At 59.1% G+C, this 22,248-nt stretch overlaps 1 protein-coding gene across 3 annotated transcripts; it reads right to left on the bottom strand.

Moving 5' to 3' along the window:
* Window positions 1–2,784: 2,784 nt before the first annotated feature.
* Window positions 2,785–19,613, bottom strand: LOC122909365 (twinfilin-2). 3 transcript variants are annotated; one of them, XM_044253449.1, is made up of 9 exons: window positions 19,453–19,613; window positions 15,887–15,964; window positions 13,567–13,745; window positions 13,107–13,202; window positions 12,789–12,893; window positions 12,519–12,644; window positions 11,270–11,420; window positions 11,026–11,147; window positions 2,802–6,063 (listed from the first exon to the last, which is right to left on the bottom strand). In XM_044253449.1, the coding sequence occupies exons 1-9, from the start codon at window positions 19,475–19,477 to the stop codon at window positions 2,962–2,964; spliced, it is 3,984 nt and encodes a 1,327-aa protein (XP_044109384.1). In that variant the 5' UTR covers window positions 19,478–19,613; the 3' UTR covers window positions 2,802–2,961. The 3 variants fall into 3 exon arrangements, with proteins under 3 accessions (XP_044109385.1, XP_044109384.1, XP_044109386.1); XM_044253451.1 differs by lacking the exon at window positions 2,802–6,063 and adding an exon at window positions 10,051–10,652 and having other exon boundaries at window positions 19,453–19,596; XM_044253450.1 differs by lacking the exons at window positions 11,026–11,147; window positions 11,270–11,420; window positions 12,519–12,644; ... (3 more) ...; window positions 15,887–15,964; window positions 19,453–19,613 and adding an exon at window positions 6,914–7,108 and having other exon boundaries at window positions 2,785–6,063.
* Window positions 19,614–22,248: the final 2,635 nt, after the last annotated feature.

Genomic DNA, 22,248 nt, shown 5'->3' with positions numbered 1-22,248 from the left:
AGAGAGAGTTGTCATTTCTAATCTTAGCAGGGAGAATTTCCTTATCTTTATGCTTTCCTCCTAACAGGTTTTCCTAAGTCTTGTGCCCAGACGTCTGTCTAGTACTCACTGCCCCCATGACACCCAAAATCACGGGAGGCAACACCAGGGTCCCGTTCCCAGCTTCTCAGGCGTCTGATTCTACCACATCTGCCTCTGAACCCCATTCAGTGCTCCAGGTGGAGGACCAGTCCTGGGGTTACAGAGAACATAGCAAAGCCGCATCCGTTAGCTGCCCTCCGCAGAAGCCCCTTACCTAACAGTGATGGCCGAGGACTGCTAGTTTCTCAGACCTTCACACACGTTAGCACGAACCTTCTTAACAACGGGGACAGTGACCCTGGCCACCCCCACTGAGAGATGAGCAAACTGAGACTCCAAAGGGGGGAGGTCGCTTGCCTGAGATAATCCAAAAGGCAGTGTCAACAGTTAGCCCAGGTAGCCTGAAAAACCTCGCTTTTCATTATTTCCCCCAACTCCCAGTATATAATCCTCCACTTGGCGAGACCCTGGGGCCCCAGCCCTTTCCCCCACCCCTCTTCCCCAGCCTCACAGGGCGAAGTCGCAGCTAGTGCTCGTGGTTGACGATGTCCGGCAGTGTGGAGGTTAAGCATGAGCGCCCTTCCTAGCACAGTGCAGCGGCGGCTGCCTCTCCCCCAGCCCCACCTGAGCCTAGGACCTAGGATAACGGGGATCTACCCCTTCTGATCCCACAGACAAGGGCAGCAATTTTTTCAGCAGGTTGAACCAAGGACCATGGACCCTAAGACTCACTTAAGCCAAGCCAACCGTCCTACCATAGCCCCGTGCTTCATTTTCAAAATGTTCTTCTGAGTCCCAAGCCCCAAAAGAACCAGGACTGTGCGCATGAGTGGGTGGGTCGGTACATGAGGAGTCTTATCTGGGAACTGCCTGAGGGCAGACTCAGCTGTTCTGAGACACAGGTGGATGGAGCTCCCCACACCCAAACTGTGGGGGCCCTGGAGGCGGCCAGATCAGCCCACAAGCTGATGTGGGCTGGGGCCTCCCCTAGACTCCAGCCTGACTGGAAGACAGTTGTTGTTTTCTTTCCTCCCCAGGCACAGGCCAAGGAAGCCTGTGGGGCAATGCCACGCCTCACCCCGCTCCTCCAGAAGCTAATAGACCCTCTCAAGACAGGACAGAGTCCATGTGGGACTTCTAATTGGTGCTCAGACCCTTTCTGTCTGTCTTTCTTTTTCTCCTTTCTTCTCCTTCTCCTCCTTCTTCTTTTTAAAGATCCTATTTATTTGTCAGAGAGGGAGAGTACAACAAGCAGGGGAAGCAGCAGGCCGAGGGGGAAGTAGACTCCCCACTAAGCAAGGAGGCTGATGCAGGACGTGATCCCAGGACCCTGGGATCATGACCTGAGCCAAAGGCAGATGCTTAACCAACTGAGCCATCTAAGCACCCCTCTTTCTGTCAGGCAAGCAGATAACAGGGGCCACCAGCCTACCACAGGAGCCCCTGTGCCCAAGTCAGAAAGAGGAAGTTGGCCTACATTTCTCTCCCAGCTATGACCCGGAGAGGGGGGCAAAGCAATACCCCACCCCCAAAACCGCAGGGCTTCCCACAGTCAGGCCATGTAAAATTAGCCAAATCTGCGGCCAGCATCAACCTTCCAACCCAGAAGCCTGGAGTGGCCAGGCTGGCCCCCACCAGTCCTGAGCCTGCCCAAGCTAGTTCCACTCTCCTACCACCCCTGGCCCCAGTGCCAGCTATCCGGCTACACACGCCTCATCTGCTCCTCAAAGGGCAGGTTCAGTGGGGACAGTGGGGGAGCAGCCCAGAACAAAGCAACCTCCAAGGGTCTGGGCCTGACCTGACCCACAGCACCTCCCCTCCCAACACTCGGCTTCTCCAAACACTGGTGCTCCGAGCAGCATCTGGAACTCCACACTGGATAGCAGAACTAGAAACACACACACATCCTCCACCCTCTCAGCCTCCCACCCCAGTGCAATCAGCGGAGAGAGGCAGGGGCAGGGAAGGCAGGCCCCACCTTTGTACCCAGGTGGTGGCTCACCCAGGTGTCCTTTTGATGTCAGAACAGAGAGACCCAGAATGTACTCTAGTTGAAAACAGAAAGCGATGGATTGTGAGCTCACTCCAGAATCTTCTGTGGCTCCCAGCTCCCTGCTGCGGGGATCTCCCCAAAAGCTTCTTTCTTCCCAACCCGGCCAGCCTCCCTGGCACAGCACAGGCTTGGCCACCAGAGGGCGCAAATGCCCCATCTGAACTCAGCACAAAGCTTCCCCCCCCCGCCCCCCCCCACACTCCCACCGCCACCAAAGGGCATGGACACTGCTGCCTCTCAGGACTTTGCTTGGGGCCAGAAATGAAGCCAGCCTGCAGGGGCTCTGCGCTCAAGACATTTTCAGCCCTGCGGGTGTGGGAGGCAGATCCCGAGGCCAATATCTAACAGAGGGCTGCTTACCCAGTCTGCACCAAGTGCCCTGGTGCAGCCTGGGAAGGGAAGGGGGAGGGCACATGGCGAGGGGTCTGAACGGGACAGGAGACCCAGCTTGTTCTCTGGGAAGGACCAAGACCACATTCAGTGACCTTTCAAACTCCCCTGAGAAGATGCTCGTAAACACAGATGCCCTTAGCACCTTCCCTCCCCTGCATACCTGCCTTCTCTGGGCCCTCCCTTTTCCTGCTTGGCCATTTCTCCCCAACCACATCTTGTCCCTCCTCACTGCAGGAAGGAAAGCTTGGCTGGTGCATTCTCCCTTCTTTCCTCCCACCCGAAATTCCGGTGAGCTCTGGGTGAGCCGTCTGGCCTACCAGTAGCATTTATTGAGCGCCTGCTGTATACCAGGGGCGGGAGCGGGGGAGGCAGAGCAGTGGCGTGGGGCAGAGAGGCCAGGTGGAGGTGGGGTGGCATGCTGGGCTGTGCCCGGGCTATTCGGCCGTCGTAGGGCCGCGGCAGAAGTTCCGGTTGTAGAAGTGGCGGTTGTCCCTAGTCAGGGCCGTGCCCAGCTGGGCCCAGAAGCTGCGCTGGCCGCGAGGTTGCTGGGGCCAGAGGAGGACGCTCTGGCGGCAGAGGCGCTGGCGCAGCCGCACATAGCGGGAGCGGTGGGCATCGGGGCACAGGATCACCAGCACCACGACGTCCTTGCGGTCCTCCAGCAGGCGCTGCTGAGCCAGCAGGAAGCTGGCGCGCAAGAGGCCGCTGACGCTGTCCGTGTGGGCCAGAACGAAGAGCGTCTTGCGGCTGCTGTACACCGAGGTCCACAGGTTCTCGAAGAGCGTCTTGCCAGGCAGCCAGTCGCGCTCCTCCAGACACAGGCGCAGCGCCCGGCGCCCGCGGCGCTCCTCCAGCTGGACCCGCAGCTCGTTGTACACCCAGTCGGCCACTGAGCTCTGCGCCTTGTCGAACACCACGAAGGCATCGTAGGGCAGAGCGTCGGCATCCCGCTGCCGCCCACGCCGCGGCAGCCAGGCCAGGCCCAGGTGGAAGCAGTACCAGAGGTCCCAGCCACACATGTGGTGGAGCATGGGCACAGCCAGGCTCAGGGCTACGGTCAGCAGCGAGAGGCCGAAACAGTCCCAGGAGAGGGCCTCGTCCAGGCAGAGGCGCAGGTCCTGAGCGAAAATGCTGCGGCCCTGCAGCTGGCCGGGGCTGCCACAGCGCACGTGGCTGGGCAGGCCGGGCACGGCGGCCTGGACCTCCAGCAAGAAGTCCACGAAGGCCGCCCCGCAGGCGCAGTGCAAGGGGTTGGCGGTCACGTCCAGGACCTTCAGGGCGCCGGCCACAGGGCCAAACCAGGAGGGCTCCACCGTCTTGAGGGCGTTGGCGCTGAGGTTGATCTCTCGCAGCCCCTCGGCCAGGGCGAAGAAGCCGGGGTCCACGAAGCCGATGCTGTTGCCGCTGAGGTCCAGCCTCTGAAGCAGGGTGCCGTTAGGCAAGGTGCCGTTGCTCAGCGCCTTCAGCTGGTTCCCCGCCAGGTCCAGGGCTTCCAGCCTGGGGAGGAGGGCCAGGCTGCTCCAGTTGAAGAAAGCCAGGTAATTGTCGCGGAGACGCAGCTGCTGCAGGCCTCTGGGCAGGTGGGCCAGGTTGCGGGGTAGAAGGATGTGCAGGCGATTCTGGGACAGGTCCAGCCAGACCAGGTTCCTCAGGCCTTGGAAGAAGCGGAGGTAGAGGTCCCCCTCGGCCCACATCTGGCTCAGGGCGTTGCCGCTGAAGTCCAGGCCCTGCAGTGAGGTGCTGCGCAGCTGCTGGGACACGCGGCTGTGGATGTCGTTGTGCGCCAGGCTGAGGTAGCGCAGGGCCGGCAGCTGCGCCACGAAGCTGAGGTTGTGGCCCACGCCGCGCATGCTGAAGGGCTGGCTGTTGTAGCTGAGGTCCAGGTTCTCAAGCCGCGGCAGCTCCGTGAAGGAGCCGCCGTGGTACAGGTCCAGCTTGTTATGGGACAAGTCCAGCACTCGCAGGTTGGTGAGCGGCGTGAACTGGGAGCCGTTGACCGCCTGCGAGATGCTGTTGTGACTCAGGCACAGGCACTGCAGGTGTGAGAGCCGGGTGAACATCTCCGACTGGACGGTCACCAAGTTGTTCCGTGACAGGTCCAAGGTGAAGCGGAGCACCTTGCAGCTCAGCATGAAATCCTCAGAGCTCGGGGGACCCCGTGGGCCCCGTGGGCCCCGAGCCAGGTCCCCTGGCAGCCGCCGGCCTTGCTCCACCCCGCCCACCTGCCCCGCGGCCACCGGTGGCTCCGCGGCCCCGCTGATGCGGTTGTCGGACAGGTCCACATAGCGCAGGCCCGGGAAGGCCCCGAAGATGCTGAGCTGGGCCTGGCTGATGAAGTTGAGCTGCAGGCGCAGGTGCCGAAGCACCTGCAGGTGGACCAGTGGTCGGAGTGTGGCCTCGCTGAGCGAGCGGAAGAAGATGCCGTGCATGTCCAGCTTCCACAGGGACCGCAGGCTCCCGAAGGAGGGCGCCAGGGGCAGTTGGGCAAAGGACACCTTCTTGTGGTAGTTGAAGGACAGGTTGAGTTTGCGCAGCCGGCCCAGGCCATAGAAGGCCTTGGTCTTGGTGATGCACTCATACAGGAAGTTCTCGCTCAGGTCCAACTTCAGGAGGTTGCCCAGGCCGCGGAACCATCTGGGGTCCAGGCTGTGGAGGGAGCTGTCCTTCAACACGAGGCCTTCGAGGTGGCTCAGATGGCTGAAGGTGTCGTGGTGCAGCTTGGGGAACCCCTTGGGGCACTCCCTGCAGGGATTGCGGGCATGGTCGCAGCGGCGACAGTTCCCGCCCATGTCCAGCACGCGCAGGGCAGTCAGATTGGCCAGGTCATCGGGGACTAGGGTGACGATGTGGTTGTAGGACAGGAGCAGGGACTCCAGGCTGGGGGGCAGGTGGCGAGGCACTACGGTCAGGTTGTTATACTTGAGCGACAGGTGTGTGAGGTTGCTCAGGCCGAGGAGGGCGCCTGGGGCCACCTGCAAGGCCTCCTGGCAGGGGTTCTTGTAGTAGCAGTTGCCGTCCAAGTAGAGGTGGCGCAGGGCGTGCAGGCCTGCGAGGCTGGCGGGGTCCAGTGTCAGGATGTTGGTGCGGCTCAGGACCAGGGACGTGAGGGAGCTGGGCAGGGCGGGCACGGTGCTAATGCCGTTGTAACTGAGGTTCAGTTCCTCCAGGGTGGGCACGGCCAGGAAGGTGTTGGGCTCGATGGTCATGTGACAGGGGAAGTGCATGGGGCTGAGGCCGGCCGGGGGGCAGTTCCACTTCAGGTTGAGACGCCGCAGGCCGGACAGGTGGACAAAGTCGGAGTCGTGGAGGTGGTGGATGCGGTTGGAGTGCAGCCAGAGGCTGGTGATGTTCCCACGGGGCGCGGTCGCCGAGAAGCGGGGCACAGACTTGAGGAAGAGCCATTTACAATCCACCAGGCCGTGGGGCTGGAGCTCACAGGGCAGGAAGGGAGGCAGGGCGCCTGGGGCCAGGACCACGGCCAGCATGGCAGCCTGCACCAGGAGAGACAGGGGATGCAGGGCACCAGAGCAGGGGCCCTGCCGGCCTGTGAGAGTGAGCCTCAGCCCTGCCTCCACCTGCCCCACTTCCTGGGGGCTCCCAGCAGCATCCCCAACCCCTCTCTCCAAGCCCCCCACCCAGGGAGGCTCCTGCCTCTCTGCTCAGCACCCACCCCATCTCTAAGGGTCAGGTCTCAGACCCAGCCTTCAAGTCAGAGCTGCTTCTGAGACTTGGAATCCAGTCTTACAACCAAGAACTTTCACTCAAAACAAAGCTCCAGCCAGACAGGCCTACCGGGTTCTCCCCCACCTTTCCTTTTCCTTCCTCAGGGGCCACTTCTCTTTCCTCCTGAGCCAGGGACATCTGGCTCCCTTCCACCCAGCTGCCCTGGAAAGCCCTCCATGTCCTCCACCAGCCTCCCCAATGCCTCCCTCTGCCTCTGGCCAAGTCCCAGGCGGGCATGAGCGTCTCCTGCTGGGGTCTGGGCTGAGTACCACCAACAGCCCTGGCTGGGGTGGGGGGGGTGGGCACTGCCCAACTCTTCCCCCTCCCCCCACCTCTCCCAGACCAAGCATCCATCCCACGGTAGGTCAGAACGGATCAGACAGGATGGGCAGCACAGGGCCAGACAGAGCCTAGTCCTGGGTGTCCACCTGGCTTGCCCCAGCACCACCACTGAGCCTCAGTCCTCAGCCACCCCAGCCACACAATGGATTCAGGTGTCATTGCTCAGAGAAGACTTCTGCTCTGATGTCTTCAGGGTTCAGTGCGTGTCCCCAGGGCCATGTCGGGGGACAGCCCTTTCACTACTGTCTACAGCCACCAAACCCCATCCCCCACCACTTCCCACTGCCCCCTTCCCCATGGGGCTGAGGGCCCCTGTCCTACCATGACAGGGAGCGGGGGCTTCTCCAGAAGGTCTGGCCTGCAGACTAGGCAGCAGCTGCAGGAAAGGATGCTTGGCACTCACAGCCCCTTCCCTCATCAGCTCAGAGAACAGAGGAAGTGAGAATTAAGAAAAAACCCAGCAGCCCCCTCCCTCGCCCCCACCAGGCCCAGAGAGAAAGGGCTGGGGGGGTGCGCTGACTCAGAGGCCATTTGCATAGGCAGATGGCAAACAGCCCCCTCAGTACTTCCTCTTTCCATTCCCTCCACCCCCACCCCAGCCTAATAGTTCCCCACAGCCCCAGTGGGGCTCACACCCGTGGTCAGGGAAAGTCTGGGGAGACGCAGAGGCCCGAGCCCCGTCTCAGGTCAGTGAGAGTCTGGGATTGGGGGTGGTGGCAGATGTGGCCTGGGCACGCGGACACCCCTGCCAGGGTGCTCCCTGTCCCTAGAGGGCTGGCCCCCTCATACCTCAGCCCGTGGCCCCTGCCCCAAAGGGAGCTCTCTTGGGCCAGAGGCTCCCATACCTACCCTTTCCAGCTCCCTCAGCCTGTCCCCAGAGCTTCTGGGGGCTGGCATGCCTGGGGGTTTGGCAGCATGGGCCTCCCCTTGGCTGCACCTGCTTCCACCGCAGCCTGCCACTTTCTCCAGGGGCATGGCCTCCTCTTCTGCATCCCCAGTGTGCCCAGGGTCCCGTGTCAGCACCTGCCCCATGGCCAGGCCAGCTGGGACGGCTCCTACCGTGCTCCCTCTGACCCAGCTAATCCTGACGGATGACTCCGGCCCAAAGCCTCAGGGTGACCTGGGCCCCTGGCAAGTCCCATTGGCTCCAGCTTCAGAATCTGCCCGTTGCCCACCACCTTCACATTCACTGGGCTGGCATGAGCCACCGTCATCTCTCACCTAGACCAGTGCAGTCACCGCAACCTCACAGATTGCCCTGCTTCCGCATTCACACCCCACGGCCTGTTCACATTTGGCCCCCAAGTCACACTAGGCCCTTATTTGGCTCAGACTCCTTCCCAGCCCTTTCTGGAATCCAAGACACAGTCCACATCATGGCCAACAAGGTCCTATGGGATCTGGCCTCCCATTGCTTCCCTGACCAATCTCCAGTCACAGTGGCCTCCTTGCTGGGGCTCGAAAACTCCCATACAGTCTCCTGCCCCAGGACCTTTGGACTTACTGTTTGTTCTGCCTGGAAACTCTTTTCCTAGATATTCGATTGGCCCCCTCCATTGTTTCCTTTGTATCTTGGCTCACACATGACCCTCTGGAGGCCTTCCCTGAGATCTGGCACTTCTCAGCCCCTTTACTTGCTGCTTTTCGTTGTCATAACTTTTTACCTGTTAACACATCATATCATTGATTTTCCATGGTTTATTGTATATTGTCTTATTCCCCTGCTGGAATATCTGCTTCTTCTTTTTTGTAAGATTTTAATGTATTTATTTGAGAGAGAGAAAGAGAGAGGGAGAGCACAAGCAGGGAGAGAGGGAGAAGCAGACTCCCTACTGAGCAGAGAGCCCAATGCAGGGCTTCATCCCAGGACCTTGAGATCATGACCTGAGCCAAAGCGAGACAACCAGCTGAGCCACCCAGGCGCCCTGGAACGTCTGCTTCTTAATGGCAAGAGTCTTTGGTCTGTATACCCAGGGTCCAGCATACTGCCCAGAACAACATAGATGTTTGCTGGGTCCATGAGTCTCTGGCACTCAGCTCTGGGCAGGCACAGACAGTGTTTCTGAATGATGGCTGGATGAATTAATGAATGAAAAAATAGAGCTTCTGTTGGGAGGAGGCAGGGATGGACACCTTCCTACCCCCAACCCCACCCCCCGCTTTTGGGTGGCTATCACAGCTCGGCATCCAGCTGGCACGCGGGCCCAGGGCTTAAGCCAGTGTGGGGGCAATGCCCTGGTCTTCCTGCCCACCTGGGAACCAGTGTGTGGGGTGGGCAAGGATAGGCCTCCTTCTCTGGGTCCTAGCTGGGGTTCCAGCTCTCTCCGTAACTCTAGGGTCTTGAGCAGGTGCTACAAAAGGCCTCAGGGATGGGACACTGCCCTAAGCCCCAGCCCAAGACATGCTCCTAAGAGAAAGACTGTACCCACTCAGCAGCTGAATCCCAGCCACAGGCTCCTCTGTGCCCATCCTTGCACACCTCCCTCCTGGGATGGGGGGCGGCTCTCACCCCCTTCTCATAGGCATGGACTGAAGCTCTGGCTCCTGCTGAATCCTGAGCCTGAAGCAGACTCTCCCAGAGTCCCTGGGACCAGGGAGCCAGACCCACGGGGGCAGGAACATAAGTAGCAGAAAGGACCAAGGAGCTGACAGAGCTCAGGTCTGCACGCATGCGCAGAACAAAAAGAGTCCAGGAAGCCCAGCAGGCAGAGCAGACCCAGGGTGGCAGCCTAAAGAAAGGCCCAAGGAGATACACAGCCTAATCCCCAAACCTGTGGATCCTTTCCTATACAGGATAAAAGGGGCCTTGCAGGTGGGATTGAGTGAAGGGTCGTGAGGGGGGAGAGTAACTGGAAAGTGGGGAAGTGAACATAATCATGAGGACCCTTGGAAGACAGAGACAGAGGAGGATCTGCCAACAGACGGAGGCCGTGTGACCGGGAAGCAGAGGGAAGCGGACTCCCAGAGAAGGTGCTACTGCTCTTGTTTCAAAGAGGGAAGTGGGGCCAGGAACCAAGGAATGTGGGCAGCCTTTCAGGCTGGAGAAGGTGAGGTAACAGTCTCCCCTGAGGCCTCCAGAAGGAACAAGTCCTGCCAACAGCTGGAGAGCAGCCCTGTCAGGCTTTAGCCTTTTGTTAGATTGACAGGAAATGTTAAGACAGAAATTTGTGTGGGTTTGGGCCACTAAGTTTGTGGTACTGTTATAGCAGTCACAGGAACAAATACACCCAGATGCCCTATATCATGGCGAAGGGGTGCCTGCCTCTCCGGCTGAGCCCCCATCAACAGGGACCCATGTGAGGCTTGTGTACACACACACACACACAGCCATACACCTGTAGCCAGGAGTGACAGGCCTGAGCAGGCTGACAGGCCCCGTCCGAGTTCAGAGGGGCCAGCTATAGACAGTTTCCCAATTCCCAGGGCCAGAGGTAACTCCTCAGGGCCAGACTCAGATGTTGATTTAAAAATATTTTATTCTTTAAAAAATACAGCATTCAACCATCTGTCCTTCAGTGACCCCCTACCCTAGCCCTGACTGAACCCACCCCTGTGTCCAAAGGCTATTGGGCTATGCTAGGACCCTAGTCTCAGTTCCCCCTGGGGGCCAAGCTCATTCCAGGCTCCCTACCCAGCCCCCTTGAGCCAGTCAGGCAGGGTCCCCAGACCCCTTGGGCACACAGATGAGAGGCAGGGACAGCAACAGGGGGAAGGTCACAAAATGCCAGCCCAGTGGCCCTCGGAAGCTGCAAGAATGTTCTGTCACCAGCCCTCCTGCCCCACGGAAAGTAAGCCTACCCTGAAGCCCAGGCTGGGAAGGAGGCAGGTGGCTGGGAGCAGTGGGATGCAGAGCCCCACAGTCCACATGCCGGCATGGCTCAGGTCCGGCCACCTAGCTGTCATCGCCATTCTCGCCGGGGCCACGGATGAGGCGCTTGTGGCCCCGCTTGCCCCCTGGGCCCTTGGGCTTGGCGAAGGCCTGCTTGAAGGCGTGTTGTTTGGGGTGCACCTCGTCGTAGAGGAACTCGGCCGTCAGCTCCGCCCCATCGCCAATCTCGATCTGCATGGGGCAAGACACACATCACCCTGGCTCACCCCCACTCCTGGGGCACCCCCGTGACCTCTCACACTCCAGCCCTGGGATCTTCTCCCAGATCCCCATTTGGAATGCCACCCCCAGGAACAAAGATTTGGGGCCTGCTGCCCTATATGCCTTGGAGACCCCTTACCTGCCTTCCAGACCCAAGGAAAGGAGAGTTGTGGGCGGCCAAGGCTGGGCTTGTCCACACCACCGGTCAGCTGGCCCCATTCCCGCCCATGGAACACGGCACTAACCCCCTAAACCCCAACCACTGCCTTGGGACCCCAGCGCCCCGGTGGAGGGTGGTGGTACCGGCCCTTGGGCAGTGAGACTCTGGGGAACGGGCACCCACCTTCTTGGAGATCTCCAGCTGGAAGTCCTGCTCCACAGAGTCAAGGAGGCGACTCTTGCAGCTGGAATAGAGCATACGCTCCTTGATGCTGCACTTGTACCCCGGCATCGAGTAGATGAACACTGCGGGGGTGAGGGGTTGGGCGTGAGCTGAGCAGGGAGGCCTGCTGAGCCATGCCCCCTGCAGCAAGGCCACCCAGCTCCGGTCCAGAGGCATGGGAGCCCTGCTGTGACCACTCACTCACCCACAGACTCGAGGGGGTCACCCTCATGGGTGTGCTTGTAGAGGAAGAAGTGGTAACGGGCAGCGTCTCGGGGAACCCTTGAGGGCAGCTGGGCCACTTCTGTGGGCTCCGTGTGTACCAGCTCGATTGTCTCCCGCTCCAGGTCCAGCTTCTGCCCAGAGCAAGGGGAGATGGGAGAACATTAGCAGGCGAGGGTCTGGGCCCACCCTAGGGAACAAGAAGTCCCCAAGGGGACAGGCAGGAGCTAGGGCAGAGCCTGTCTGTGGTCTCCTTTTCTCAGGACTCCCCACGCCAGTGGCCATCCTGCCATGGGGGTCCCTGTGAAGAGGCCACACCTGGGCCCCTACCTCTGCCCTTTTGCAAGCTCTGCTAGAGGAGGAAGGCCCACCAAGGGCAGTGGACAGGATTGCGGGGAAGGCCTTGACTGGAGGGAGGTACCACACTATCAGGCTGGCCTATTCTCAGGGGTGAGGCTTCTCGGAGAACACGCATCAGACGGAAGGAACCATTCTGCTTGGTGGGGGAGGCATGGGCCCCTGGCTGGCTCAGTGGGTGGAGCATATGACTCTTGGTCTGTTCAAGCCCCACGCTGGGTGTAGAGCTTATTTTAAAAAAAAGAAAAAGGACAAAAGAAAGGGCAGGGATGCCTGGGTGGCTCAGTCAGTTAAGCATCCAACTTTTGATTTTGACTCCGGTCATGATCTCAGGGCCATGGGATTGAGCCCGAGTCAGGCTCCACACTCAATTCTCTCTCTCCCTCTCCCTCTGCCCCTCCCCATCAGCTCATGCTCTCTCTCAAATAAATAAATAAATAAATAAATCTTAAGTTAAAAAAAAAAAAAGAAGAAATAAAGAAAGGGGGAAGCCTGGCCACTGGACCAGGAGGCCCTGAGGAGAGGGGGCAGCTGGGGGGCGCTGCAGAGGGCGTCTCAGACAGGCAGGGCTCAGGTCTGAGGGGTCAGCATGCACTCCAGGGTGAGTATGTGTGTGCAGTGAAGAGGCCAGAGTGAGGGACAGTATGTCACAGATGTCCCCGCAGGTAAGCAAGGACTGAGCAAGGCAGGGGACACTGTCTCTGGGGTTGCACTCCGAAGAGGACCAGGGAGGGACAGAGAGGGGGCAGGTGGTGAGTACCACTACCACTACCCCACGGAGTAGGGGTGCTGGGCACCCGCCCTCCGCCCCGTACATGGGTCCCAGCAGGACCAGGGCCACGGCACCGTGTATCTGGGGCAGGACGGACACCCACCAGCTGGATGTAGTTGACAGTCTTCTGTCTGAGCTGCTGTAGGGCCCTCTGGGCAGCCGGCTGCAGTGGGAAGGTGAGGCCCTGCAGGGTCTGATGCTTGCTTTCCACACTGATCTCTGTCTTCACCTGGGGGCGGGGAAAGAGTGAGGGAGGCCCTGACCTGCCTGACCAGGGGGTAGCCCTCCTGGAGCACAGGCCAGCCAGCTGGGCCTCATGAGACCTGGAGGGCCTCAGGCCGGGACTTCCGCCCAACCGGTCCCGTGCATCTACCTCATTAATACGGATCTGCTGAAGCTCTCTCTCAGCCGACGTCAGTGGGGCAGGCGCCGCACAGGACGATAGGTGCTTCTGGTACCCAGCAAAGGAGAGGTCATCCTGCCGTGCAGAAGCATGAATGGGCACCTTGGGGTGGGCTGGCAGAAGCCCACTGAGCACGCCAGCTGGCAGACCCTGGATTCTCCCAGTGCTCCCCATGCCTCCCCACGCCTCCCTATGCCTGGCACCCACTTCCTGGGTGACCCTGCTTCACATCCCACCCTCTGTGGGCCTGTGATCCCCACCTGGTGGAGTCTGGCCCAGGGGGCCTACCTTCACAGTCCCAAAAAGCTCATCCTTGATGTGGCCGCCCCCAAACTCCTTCTTCACTGTGGCCCGTGTGGCTGCGTACAGCATCTTCAGCCGTACCTGGAGGGCAGAAGCTGAGCCATGAGACCCCTCCAGGCAGGGCTATCTCTCTGGGGAGGAGCAGAAGCCTCTGGGGCACGAGGCTCTGGGTGGGGACTGGGGTTATGGCTTTAAGCCCATATACCCAGCAGAGGGTGCAGCACAGGGCAAGGACCTCTCTGCCTCCCAGAGCCAGGCTGAGGTGTCTTGGGAGGCCTCCGAGAGAGGCCAGGCTCCCAGCACAGGGCCTTGCCCTCTCTCAGACTCTGGGCAGGACCTGGTGTCTCCCCACCCAGAATCCTCAGGGCAGGGCCTTGGTCTCGTGCTCAGACCCAGCTTCCCTCTCCCCTGATCTGCGGGATGGGCAGGAGTCCCCAGGACTCACAGGAGAATTGTCAGGTGACCAGGCAAGGAAGAGCCATTCGAAGCCCTGGGCGTTCTGGGAGTCCAGGCGGTAGAGCAGATAGCAGGGTTCCTGGGTGTCCAGCAGCGGCAGCACGGCCCTGTCGTAGTCCTGCTCCCAGGTGCCCATCAGCTCCCGTGAGGCACCCAGCACAAGCTGCTCTGGGGGCAGAGGCCGGGTGAGCCAAGGAGTAGCCATCTCCCACGCTCACCTTGGACTGCGGAGCTCCTTGGCTGGGACACAGATCTGCTGTCCACCCCACTATCTTCCCCATGAGCTCGCACGTCCCTGAATGATGAGGCGATGGGACTGAACCCCTGAACGAGTCAATGAATGAACGAGGGCCCAGCACCACCAGCTCCACGACTGCGCAACCCACGCACACAGACATAGGCTCGAGAACGCGTCCGCAGATGCCCGAATGCTGACCAGCACGAGGAGACGAGAACACGTCCGCAGATGCCCAAACACTGACCAGCACGAGGAGACACGCCACTTCTGTTGGCCACGGCCACTAACTGCCCACCCTTCTTAGAACAACCCTGCTGAGGGAGGTGGGAGGGTCCAGCCTCAGGCCACAGCGAGCTGCAGGAGCAAAGAGGGAGACCGGAGCTCCTCCCAGACACTACATAAACGGGTGTCCTGCTGCCACCAGCCAGCGGAAGTCCCCTCCCCAAAAAGTCAGAAACATATTAGCACCTGGGGTCCGCAGGCCGGCCACCTCCCTGGTTAGTGCACTTGGGCAGAATGGGCCACCGAGGCTGGACATCCATTTGATCTACCCAACCACAGGGTCATAGCAGGGCATCAAACACCAGCCCAGGTTGATCACCACATGGCCATGGAGTACCTGACCACCAGGCCCTCCTGATGAAGGCAAGGGGCCTAGCTGTCTGGAGCCCAGACATGTCAGGCCCCCTAGCCCAGATGCCTCTTGGCAGGTCTCGGCCTCCTCACAGATCCTCCCAGAACTCAGATGGGATCAAGGGTGAAAACCAGCAGGCACAGTGGGCCCCACCGCACTGCCAAAAGTGTTTAATTTGTTGCCAATGTTTTCAAAATGAGAAGTTTTACCTAAGAAGTGGGATGGACAGATTTCCTAGAAGGTGCTCAAGGCTCACTCAATAGGAGATGGGCCGTGGCTACCTGTTGGGAGCCTGAACCTTCCTAGGGACTCCCAGGTGCCCCACCAACCACAAAGCAGAACGGAGCTAAGCGCCCACCCAGAGATCCCTCCAGTTAAACACATGGACGTCCTGTCTGGGAGGCAAGCGGGAGGCTGAGGACTAGGGCCAATGAATCTCTCTCTTTGTGGGGCAGGGGGCTTGTGGCTTGTCACCCCAGGAAGCCTTTACTCTTGATCTACCACAGTGACCCTGACCCAGTGTCTGAGGGCATCTGAACTCGGACCCTGGGCAAAACCTAGCATAGCTCTGGCACTGAAGCCTGGGGTGAATTCTGGGTCTGTGCTTTGCACCAATTTAATGGGTGAAAAGTCAGCTGGGAACCAAGCCCATTTAGGGGGGTCCCTCCAACTGCTGTCTACCGAGTACTGGAAGGATTCATGGTGGGGGGGCCTGGTCCACTCCCAGTGTCTGCCCCCCTCACATCCAGGGACAACCCCTCAGCATGAAGTGAAAGCGGAGGTATCACCACCAAGCCTCAGTCTAGTCCTCTACCTCCTCAAACTCTCCCCCCACTTCAGACCTCAGCTCAAGCTCACCCACCTGCAACCCCTATATGCAAGCCTCGGGTTCCCAGCGTCCAGGCCAAGGCCTGGCCAAGCCCGAAATCCCCGCGTCACGTTCTCAAAGCAAACTGGGCACGAGTCGCTTTGCCTTGTTGCAGGGGCACTTCCCAAGGGCAGGGCCTCTAATTTCTCCTTGGGATTCCCCCCCAAGCCCCTGGCCAGCAGCCAAGCCAGGCCAGCCTGCCGGTCACAGAGGGAGGTCAGTGGCACTTGCCACATGGGGCAGCACCTGGCCTCACTGGTCCCCTGCCCCCAGGCCCAGCCCAGCATCCCAACTGGGGCTCTGATCCCTATGCAGCCTCTGGGGAGCTGGACAGGACCCCCAGGCAGGGCTCTCTTTGCTGCCTCCCCAGCTTTTGACTCCCTGCTGTATGTAACAATCATACACACTTCCACTCCTCTCCTACAAAGCACCTCCCATCCCCAGATGGAAAGAGTGAGGTCCTGAAGGGGCTGGAGGCCAAGGTCCAAGCAGCTCCCAGAGAAGCAGTGCGGTCCAGCCACAGGCCTATGCCCTAGCTCGTCCAACGGGGAGCAGTAGGGGACACTCACCATCCTCAATGACGACTTTGATGAGCCGGACAGAGCCCGCCCGAGCCTTAGCGAAGAATTCCTTCAGCTCCTCGGTGGCTACGAGAACAAGAAACATGGTGAGAGACGAGCAGGCAGGGCGAGCAGGGTGGACTGGGACACGTTCAGGGCCCGCTCTGTCCTGTGGGGTCTGCTGGTGGAGCTGGGAGCTGGGTTAAATAGGGCCCCCCATGTGACTGGGAACCTGACCCGGCCCATGAACAGAAGCTCCCAAATTTAGCCAGCAGTGTGGCCCGCTGGCTCAGATAGCTCTGATGACAGCGGAGGTGCGGATGGGCCAGCCCACTCAAGGGCAGGGCGGGCTCTGGGACAGGCCAGGCCTCCCAGAGCCAACAGCCCCCATCTGTCCCCTGCCCCCTACATAGGCCCAGCACTGAACTGGCCTGTGACACTCTGTCGGATCCACAAACACAGAAATAGGTCGACAAATGCCCCCACTGTCGACAGACCACTGTGTCCATGAACACACACACACACACACACACACAGAGGCACCCATGCCTCCCCTGTTGTGTACGCCATCGGATCCCTCCTCAGTCCAGCACATGTGAACGTAACAAATAAATCCGTACCTGACAGAGTGGAGAAGAGATGCAAAGGCCCTCACACAGGAAAACCCACTCAGCTGGTCAAACGTAAGGGGACACACACATTTAGACATGCCCACCTACACAGAGACACAGTCCCCAGAGTAACAAACACACAGGCCTGCCCACTCGGCCCCAGCCCCTCAACCAGGCTGCCTCACCCTGAAAGGCAAGGAGCCCAGCCCAAGCCCAGCCCTCCCAGAGGAAACAAGGCCCCAGCCCTGAGGCAGTCCAGAAAGCTCCCGGACAAGGAGGAGTAGCGATCAGGAACTCTCCAAAACAGACCCTATCTTGGTCCTTAAGTCACAGAGCGGGAAGGTGACAGCCAAAAGGATCCCAAGGGCAGAGGTGAGGACTAGGGATGTCACAGATCTACCAGTGGTTCAGACACAGATACCAAAGTCCAAATGGGGAAGGGCCCGACGTGGGTCTCTGGGTGTGCTGGGCCAGGCCAGCGTGACCTTGAAGCTACCCAAGGGTCAGAATTCTGCAGGAACACAGCGGGAGGGCTGAGGTCAGAGAATATTTATAGGGCCAGACTGGGCAACTTGGGGGTGTGGGGGGGGCACCTTTAGGAAAACAAACTCTGGTCATGTCCTCAGGGCCCTTCAGGCAGGGTGACCATGAGCCTGAGATCTCGGGCCACCCTCCATGGCTGCTGGGCACGTAGCATTCCAACCGACCCCATGGGATGGAGACACAGCCCCACTGGGCCAGGACAGAGCTGCCTATCAGCAGACCCCAAGCAGGTCCCTGAGGTAAAGCCTGGCCTCTGGGTCTCCACCTTTCCCATAGACCTTGCTGAGCCTCAAACCCATCTATACTGTGGAGCTAAGAGTCCTAAACTGTAGAGAGCCACGATAAGGAGTAAATGGGAAAAAATGTTCAGTAACGGGGCCTCTACAAATAACAATCATTAAATAATCATTAAATTGTATTACTGTAATGATGGCGGGGCAGGCTGTGTTGAGCGGCCCTTTCCACCTGCTCAGACCTTCTGGGAGGTAAAGTCAAGAAGCTCCCCTCAGGGAGAGGCTGCCACGCCCCTTCTAGAGTTACTAGGACAGAGTGACACCCCAGTAGTGGAAGAGACATCCCCCTCCATGACTCCTCAGCCACCATCAATAATCCAGAGGCCAGGCCTGGGACACCTGAGACCCTATCATCAAAGATTCATGCTCTCCCACCTCCCTGCCCCCACCTCTGCTGCCCTGCCCACCCTCCACCCTGCTAAGCCTCAAGTTACAAGTCCCCCACCCCCTGCCCTGCTCTGAGGTCACCAGATCCACACTTATGGCCACGACTGGGCTGGCATCTGGGCATCCAGGGTATTTGATCTCACCTGCCAGCTCCCCGGGCCAGAAAGGGGAAGGAGTCCGCTGCTCGTAGGCAGGAGGGCTGGGGGCAGCCCAGGGCCCAGTGATCCCCTAAGCAGGCCTGTCTCACCATGTGGGAAATGAAGGCGTGAGGCAGGGCCTTGGCCATGGGATGTGTCAGTCCTAAGAAGGGAGGAGGGGCCCTGACTTCCGATGCCCTCTGAGATGGAGGCAGCAGCAGTGACCAAAGGGGAAGGAAGGGGCAAGTCCAGGGGGAGCTGTTCCCTTCTGTGGGGCTGAGTCATGAAGCCACCCTCCAGCTCCTCCAGCTCCTTCTGGAGAGGCTGGCCCACTGGCAGGAGGCTGGCCCTGATCCAGACCCCTGCCTTTTCTGGTCCTGTGGGGCGGGGCCAGGGAAACCCTCTAGCTTGTCTAGCCACCAAGTAGCCACTACGACCACAAGCCAAGCGGACATCCAGGCAGCTGGTCGATGGTGGTAGTGTCCCCGGGCTGGGGATCCTTGTGCGGTGGGAGGAGTGGCTGAGGGCCAAACCACCAGGCTGTCGGCTGTCTGGGCAAGCAGCCTGCACCTTTCCCAAAGGCCAGGCAGGCCTCCCAAGTCAGTGACAGAGGGGGACACTCAGACCCGGGTAGGGTCAGAACACCTGGCTCCTGGCCACTGCTTCTCCCCAGCCTGTGTAAAGAGGAAACTAGGCCCTTGGGGGAGAGGGTGACGCTCTAGGATGGAGAAACTTAGGGTAGGGGGCATTCGCCTGGAGTCTCTAAAGCCAGGACCCTCCCTCACAAACCCTAAATGTGGACCCTCTGGGACTTTCCAACCCTGGCTGGGGCAGTCTCAGGAGATCAAAGTGGAAAATGGTAGGGAGGTAAGAGGTCAAGGTCAGATTAGCAACTCTCCCCATCCCACTTTGAAGGCCCTGTCCCCAGTTTTTCCTAGTCTAACTTGCTCGAACGTGTGAGGGTCCTATGAGGAGCCAAAGGTCAGGGACCCATCCTCACACAGGCACAAATCCACAGAAGCCATACACAGACACATCTGATAACAGGCATCCGTGGTAACAAATGCACACTGAGATGTAGCCCAACTGTGCACATACACACACACACAGACACCCACAGACATGTGCACATAGTCACAGAACACTGATGCCTAAAGATGGTTCCATGCGACAGTGGTCGTTCAATCAGCTAATAGTGCCTGTGCACGAAGCACCCTAGACATAACACAAGCAGGCACATCCAGATGTGCAAATACAGGACAAGTGCACATGCGCGCGCATCCCCCCAGATGTGCACGTCCGGTACGCCCACCACCTGAAAGGAACAAAAATATACAGATGGGTACACACAGGCACACCCACCCCCAGATGGGCATACTGATAGTTCCACTCCAGCTGTGCACCTACACGTACACCCACTCCCAACTATGCACAGTAAGTCGCACGCCCCCAGGTGTGCCCACCCCAGGCGACCCGCGGCTGCAAAAGAGAACAGGAAGCTTCCCCAGGCTGGTACCAGTGAGGAGAGGGGCTGAGCGCCAGGGAGGGGGCGCAGCCGCGAGTGGAGCCCCTCTGCCCCCTGCCCGCCCACCATCCGCCCTCACCGTGGATGCCCGTCTGGTGCGCCATGGCTCCGTGCCCCGCTCCGCCCGCGCCCTTGGAGCCCTCGGCTCAGCCCTGGACCCGATCAGCTCGCCCGGCCCGGGAGGAGGAGGAGGATGTGGCGGCGACCGCCCAGCCTCGCGCAGCTTCCCGGGCGGTGCCGCAGGACCGACCCAGCGCGCCCCGCCCCCGACGGGCGAGGCCGGGATGGGGGCGGGAACTCGGGGCCGCGCGTGCGCGCACCGTGCGCCTTGTTCCGGGTGGGCCCAGCGTCGGGAGTCAGTCGGGGACGCCGCGCGCCTGCGCGGGCCTGTTCGTGGCGAAGAACAGGGACTGCGTGGGGTCGAGCATGCGTGGGCGCACGCGGGGGGGTGTGTCTGTGCGCCCTGAGCCGAGTGGGTGGGTGTCTGGCTGGGGCGCGTCCGGGAGTGCGCGCGCGTCTGTGCGCCCCGGGATAGGTGGTTTCCAGTTGGGGTGGGATCTGCGCCCCACTTATGGCCTTTTATGGCCGGGAGGGGGATTCGTGTGCGGATGTGCGCGCGTATGTTTGTGCCGCAACCCTTTTCCTAGAGACGTTTCCTGTGCGCCTTCAGCGAAGCTCCTCGAGGCACCTCCAGGCTGGCGTGGCTGCAGGCCTGTCCTGAGAGTGGGAGGCCGGACTGACATACCAGGTAGTTAGCAGATGAACCTGTGGCAGCGAGGGCCCAGCCCAGAGAGCAAGGAGTCACCAGGAGGTGAAGTTTGGGTGGAGACCTGGAGGTCAGCCTAGTAGAGCAGAGGGAGAAGTTTTCTGAGAAGAGGAAACTACATGTGAAAAGGCCTAGAGGTTAAAGGAGGGCCAGGGCTTCGCGACTGACAAGCTTCCCAACTCCTAATCAACTTCTGGCTCCGAACCCAGCGTCTTGGCCTTTTGTGGCATAGCCCTGCTGGGACCGGCCAATCAACATAATGTAGCTTCCAGGCCCCTGTGAGTTAGTGGTGAGCACGTGACCTCAGTCAGTCCAATCAGAGCCTGTCCCGGCTTGCTGGGAAGATTGGGAAGGAGGCCACGTTTTGGGTCTTGGGGTTGTTTGGAGTTAATGATGGAGTATGGGGCCTGCCTAGCGACTGGCGCCGGCTTGAGCTACACACTCACTGTCCCACTACCCCACCCTGAGTAAGGAGCATGGCACCCTCCTCTGTGTGCCCCAAGCCCTGGGTTTCTCATTTCCTGAGAGTCCAGCAAACACAAAACTGAAGGATTTTCTTTTTTTTCTTTTAAGAGAGAGAGAGAGACCCTGTGCGGGTTGAGGGGAGGGATACAGAGCGGAAGAGAGAGGCTTAAGCAGGCTCATCGCTCAGTGCAGAGCCCAATGCCAGGCTTGATTCCACAACTCTGAGATCATGACCTGCTCAGAAATGGAGAGTTGGTTGCTTAACGCACAGAGCCACCCAGGCAGCCTGAAGAATTTTTTCTTTTTCTTTCTTTTCCTTCCTTCCTATTTCTTTCTCTCTTTTTCTTTCCTTCCTTCCATCCTTTTCTTATTTTATCTATTTTTCTGAGTGAGAGAGATCACAGAGGAAGAGGGAGAAACAGATTTGCTGCTGAGCAGAGAGCCTGATGTGGTCCCAGATTCCAGAACCCCAAGATCAGGACCTGAACAGAAGGCAGATGCTTAACCGACTGAGCCACCCAGGCTCAGGATTTTCTTGTTTTTCTTCCTGTGCACACCCTGAGGCCTGAGCCTGTGCAGTGTGCTCACGTTGGCCACCCCAGAACTCGCAATGGACCATAAAAACTGGGAGAATAGCTCACGGGCACTTTCCCGACTCAGCCCTGTCCCATCACATCACAGACGGACCAGAGCCAACAATTACATCAACTCTCAGACCTGGCCACCTCCACGGGAGCACTGGGCAATTCCACAGAAGCAGAAGAGCCTCAAGTTCTTGGAAACGGGAATTAACCAAGAAAACAGGTTCATGAAAAATAATATTATGTTCCCCTTAGAAATGTCCATCACTGGATGAACTGTGACTGCCTTAATGGCACGGTCTCCCCTGCTGCCAGACTAACCCCTGCCTGCATCATTCCCTTTGTTTTTATTGCTGCCTGATACCTATATCTGCTTTTTTATTGTCTTCCCTCTACCAGTAGTTAACTTTTTGTCCATGCTGTATCCCCAATACCTAAAACAGTGCACAGCATTGGTAAGTGTTAAGTGATATTTGCCAAATAAACAAATGAATGAACAATTAGTCTTGGGGCACCTGGCTGGTTCAGTCAGTAGAGCATAAGACTCTGGGTCTCAAGGTTGTGAGTTTTCAGCCCCATATCAGGTGTAGTATTTACTTAAAAAAAAAATTTGAGTCTATATGTTGCACCCTTCTATGTACTGGGCACATTTATTTAAGCCTCATGACACCCCTAGGAGGGAGGTGTTACTGTCTTTTACAGTTGAAGAATCGGAGGTTTGGAGAGATAGAGTGATTTGATATAGGTCACAAGGTAGTGAGTGTCCCCAGAAACTTAGTTTCCTTTACTGAAGGCAGTGGAACAGTCAAAAGATGAGAAATCCTATTGGGCAGCGGTCCTCATCCCCTCCATCAGTATCTCACACTACAGTAAGGAGGGTTTGACGAGGGAAGGAAACTCCTTGGGAGATGGGTTCTAGCCCAGTCCTGCTCAGCTTCACAGCCTGGGATGCAGGCAAGGAGCCCAAGGGCCAGCAGAATGCCCAGACTCCAACCCTGGTTGAGATCTGGTTTCAGGCAGAAAGATGAGAAAGCTGCATACAGCAACTCACATGAGCCCAGGA

Source organism: Neovison vison, chromosome 6, assembly GCF_020171115.1.
Source record: "Neovison vison isolate M4711 chromosome 6, ASM_NN_V1, whole genome shotgun sequence".
Classification (NCBI taxonomy): domain Eukaryota; kingdom Metazoa; phylum Chordata; class Mammalia; order Carnivora; family Mustelidae; genus Neogale; species Neogale vison.
Note: the sequence above shows the minus strand (reverse complement) of the source record. Positions and strands in the feature narration are given on the sequence as shown.

Bases quoted from the DNA above. Each gene is read 5' to 3' on its own strand.
- LOC122909365 (XM_044253449.1), bottom strand. From the start codon at position 19,477: ATGGCGCACCAGACGGGCATCCACG. The intron at 12,645-12,788 runs GTAGATGCACGG...CCCCGCCCCCAG, and splicing joins AGCAGATCCGTATTAATGAG to GTGAAGACAGAGATCAGTGT. The intron at 11,148-11,269 runs GTGAGTGAGTGG...TCACCCCCGCAG, and splicing joins TGACCCCCTCGAGTCTGTGG to TGTTCATCTACTCGATGCCG.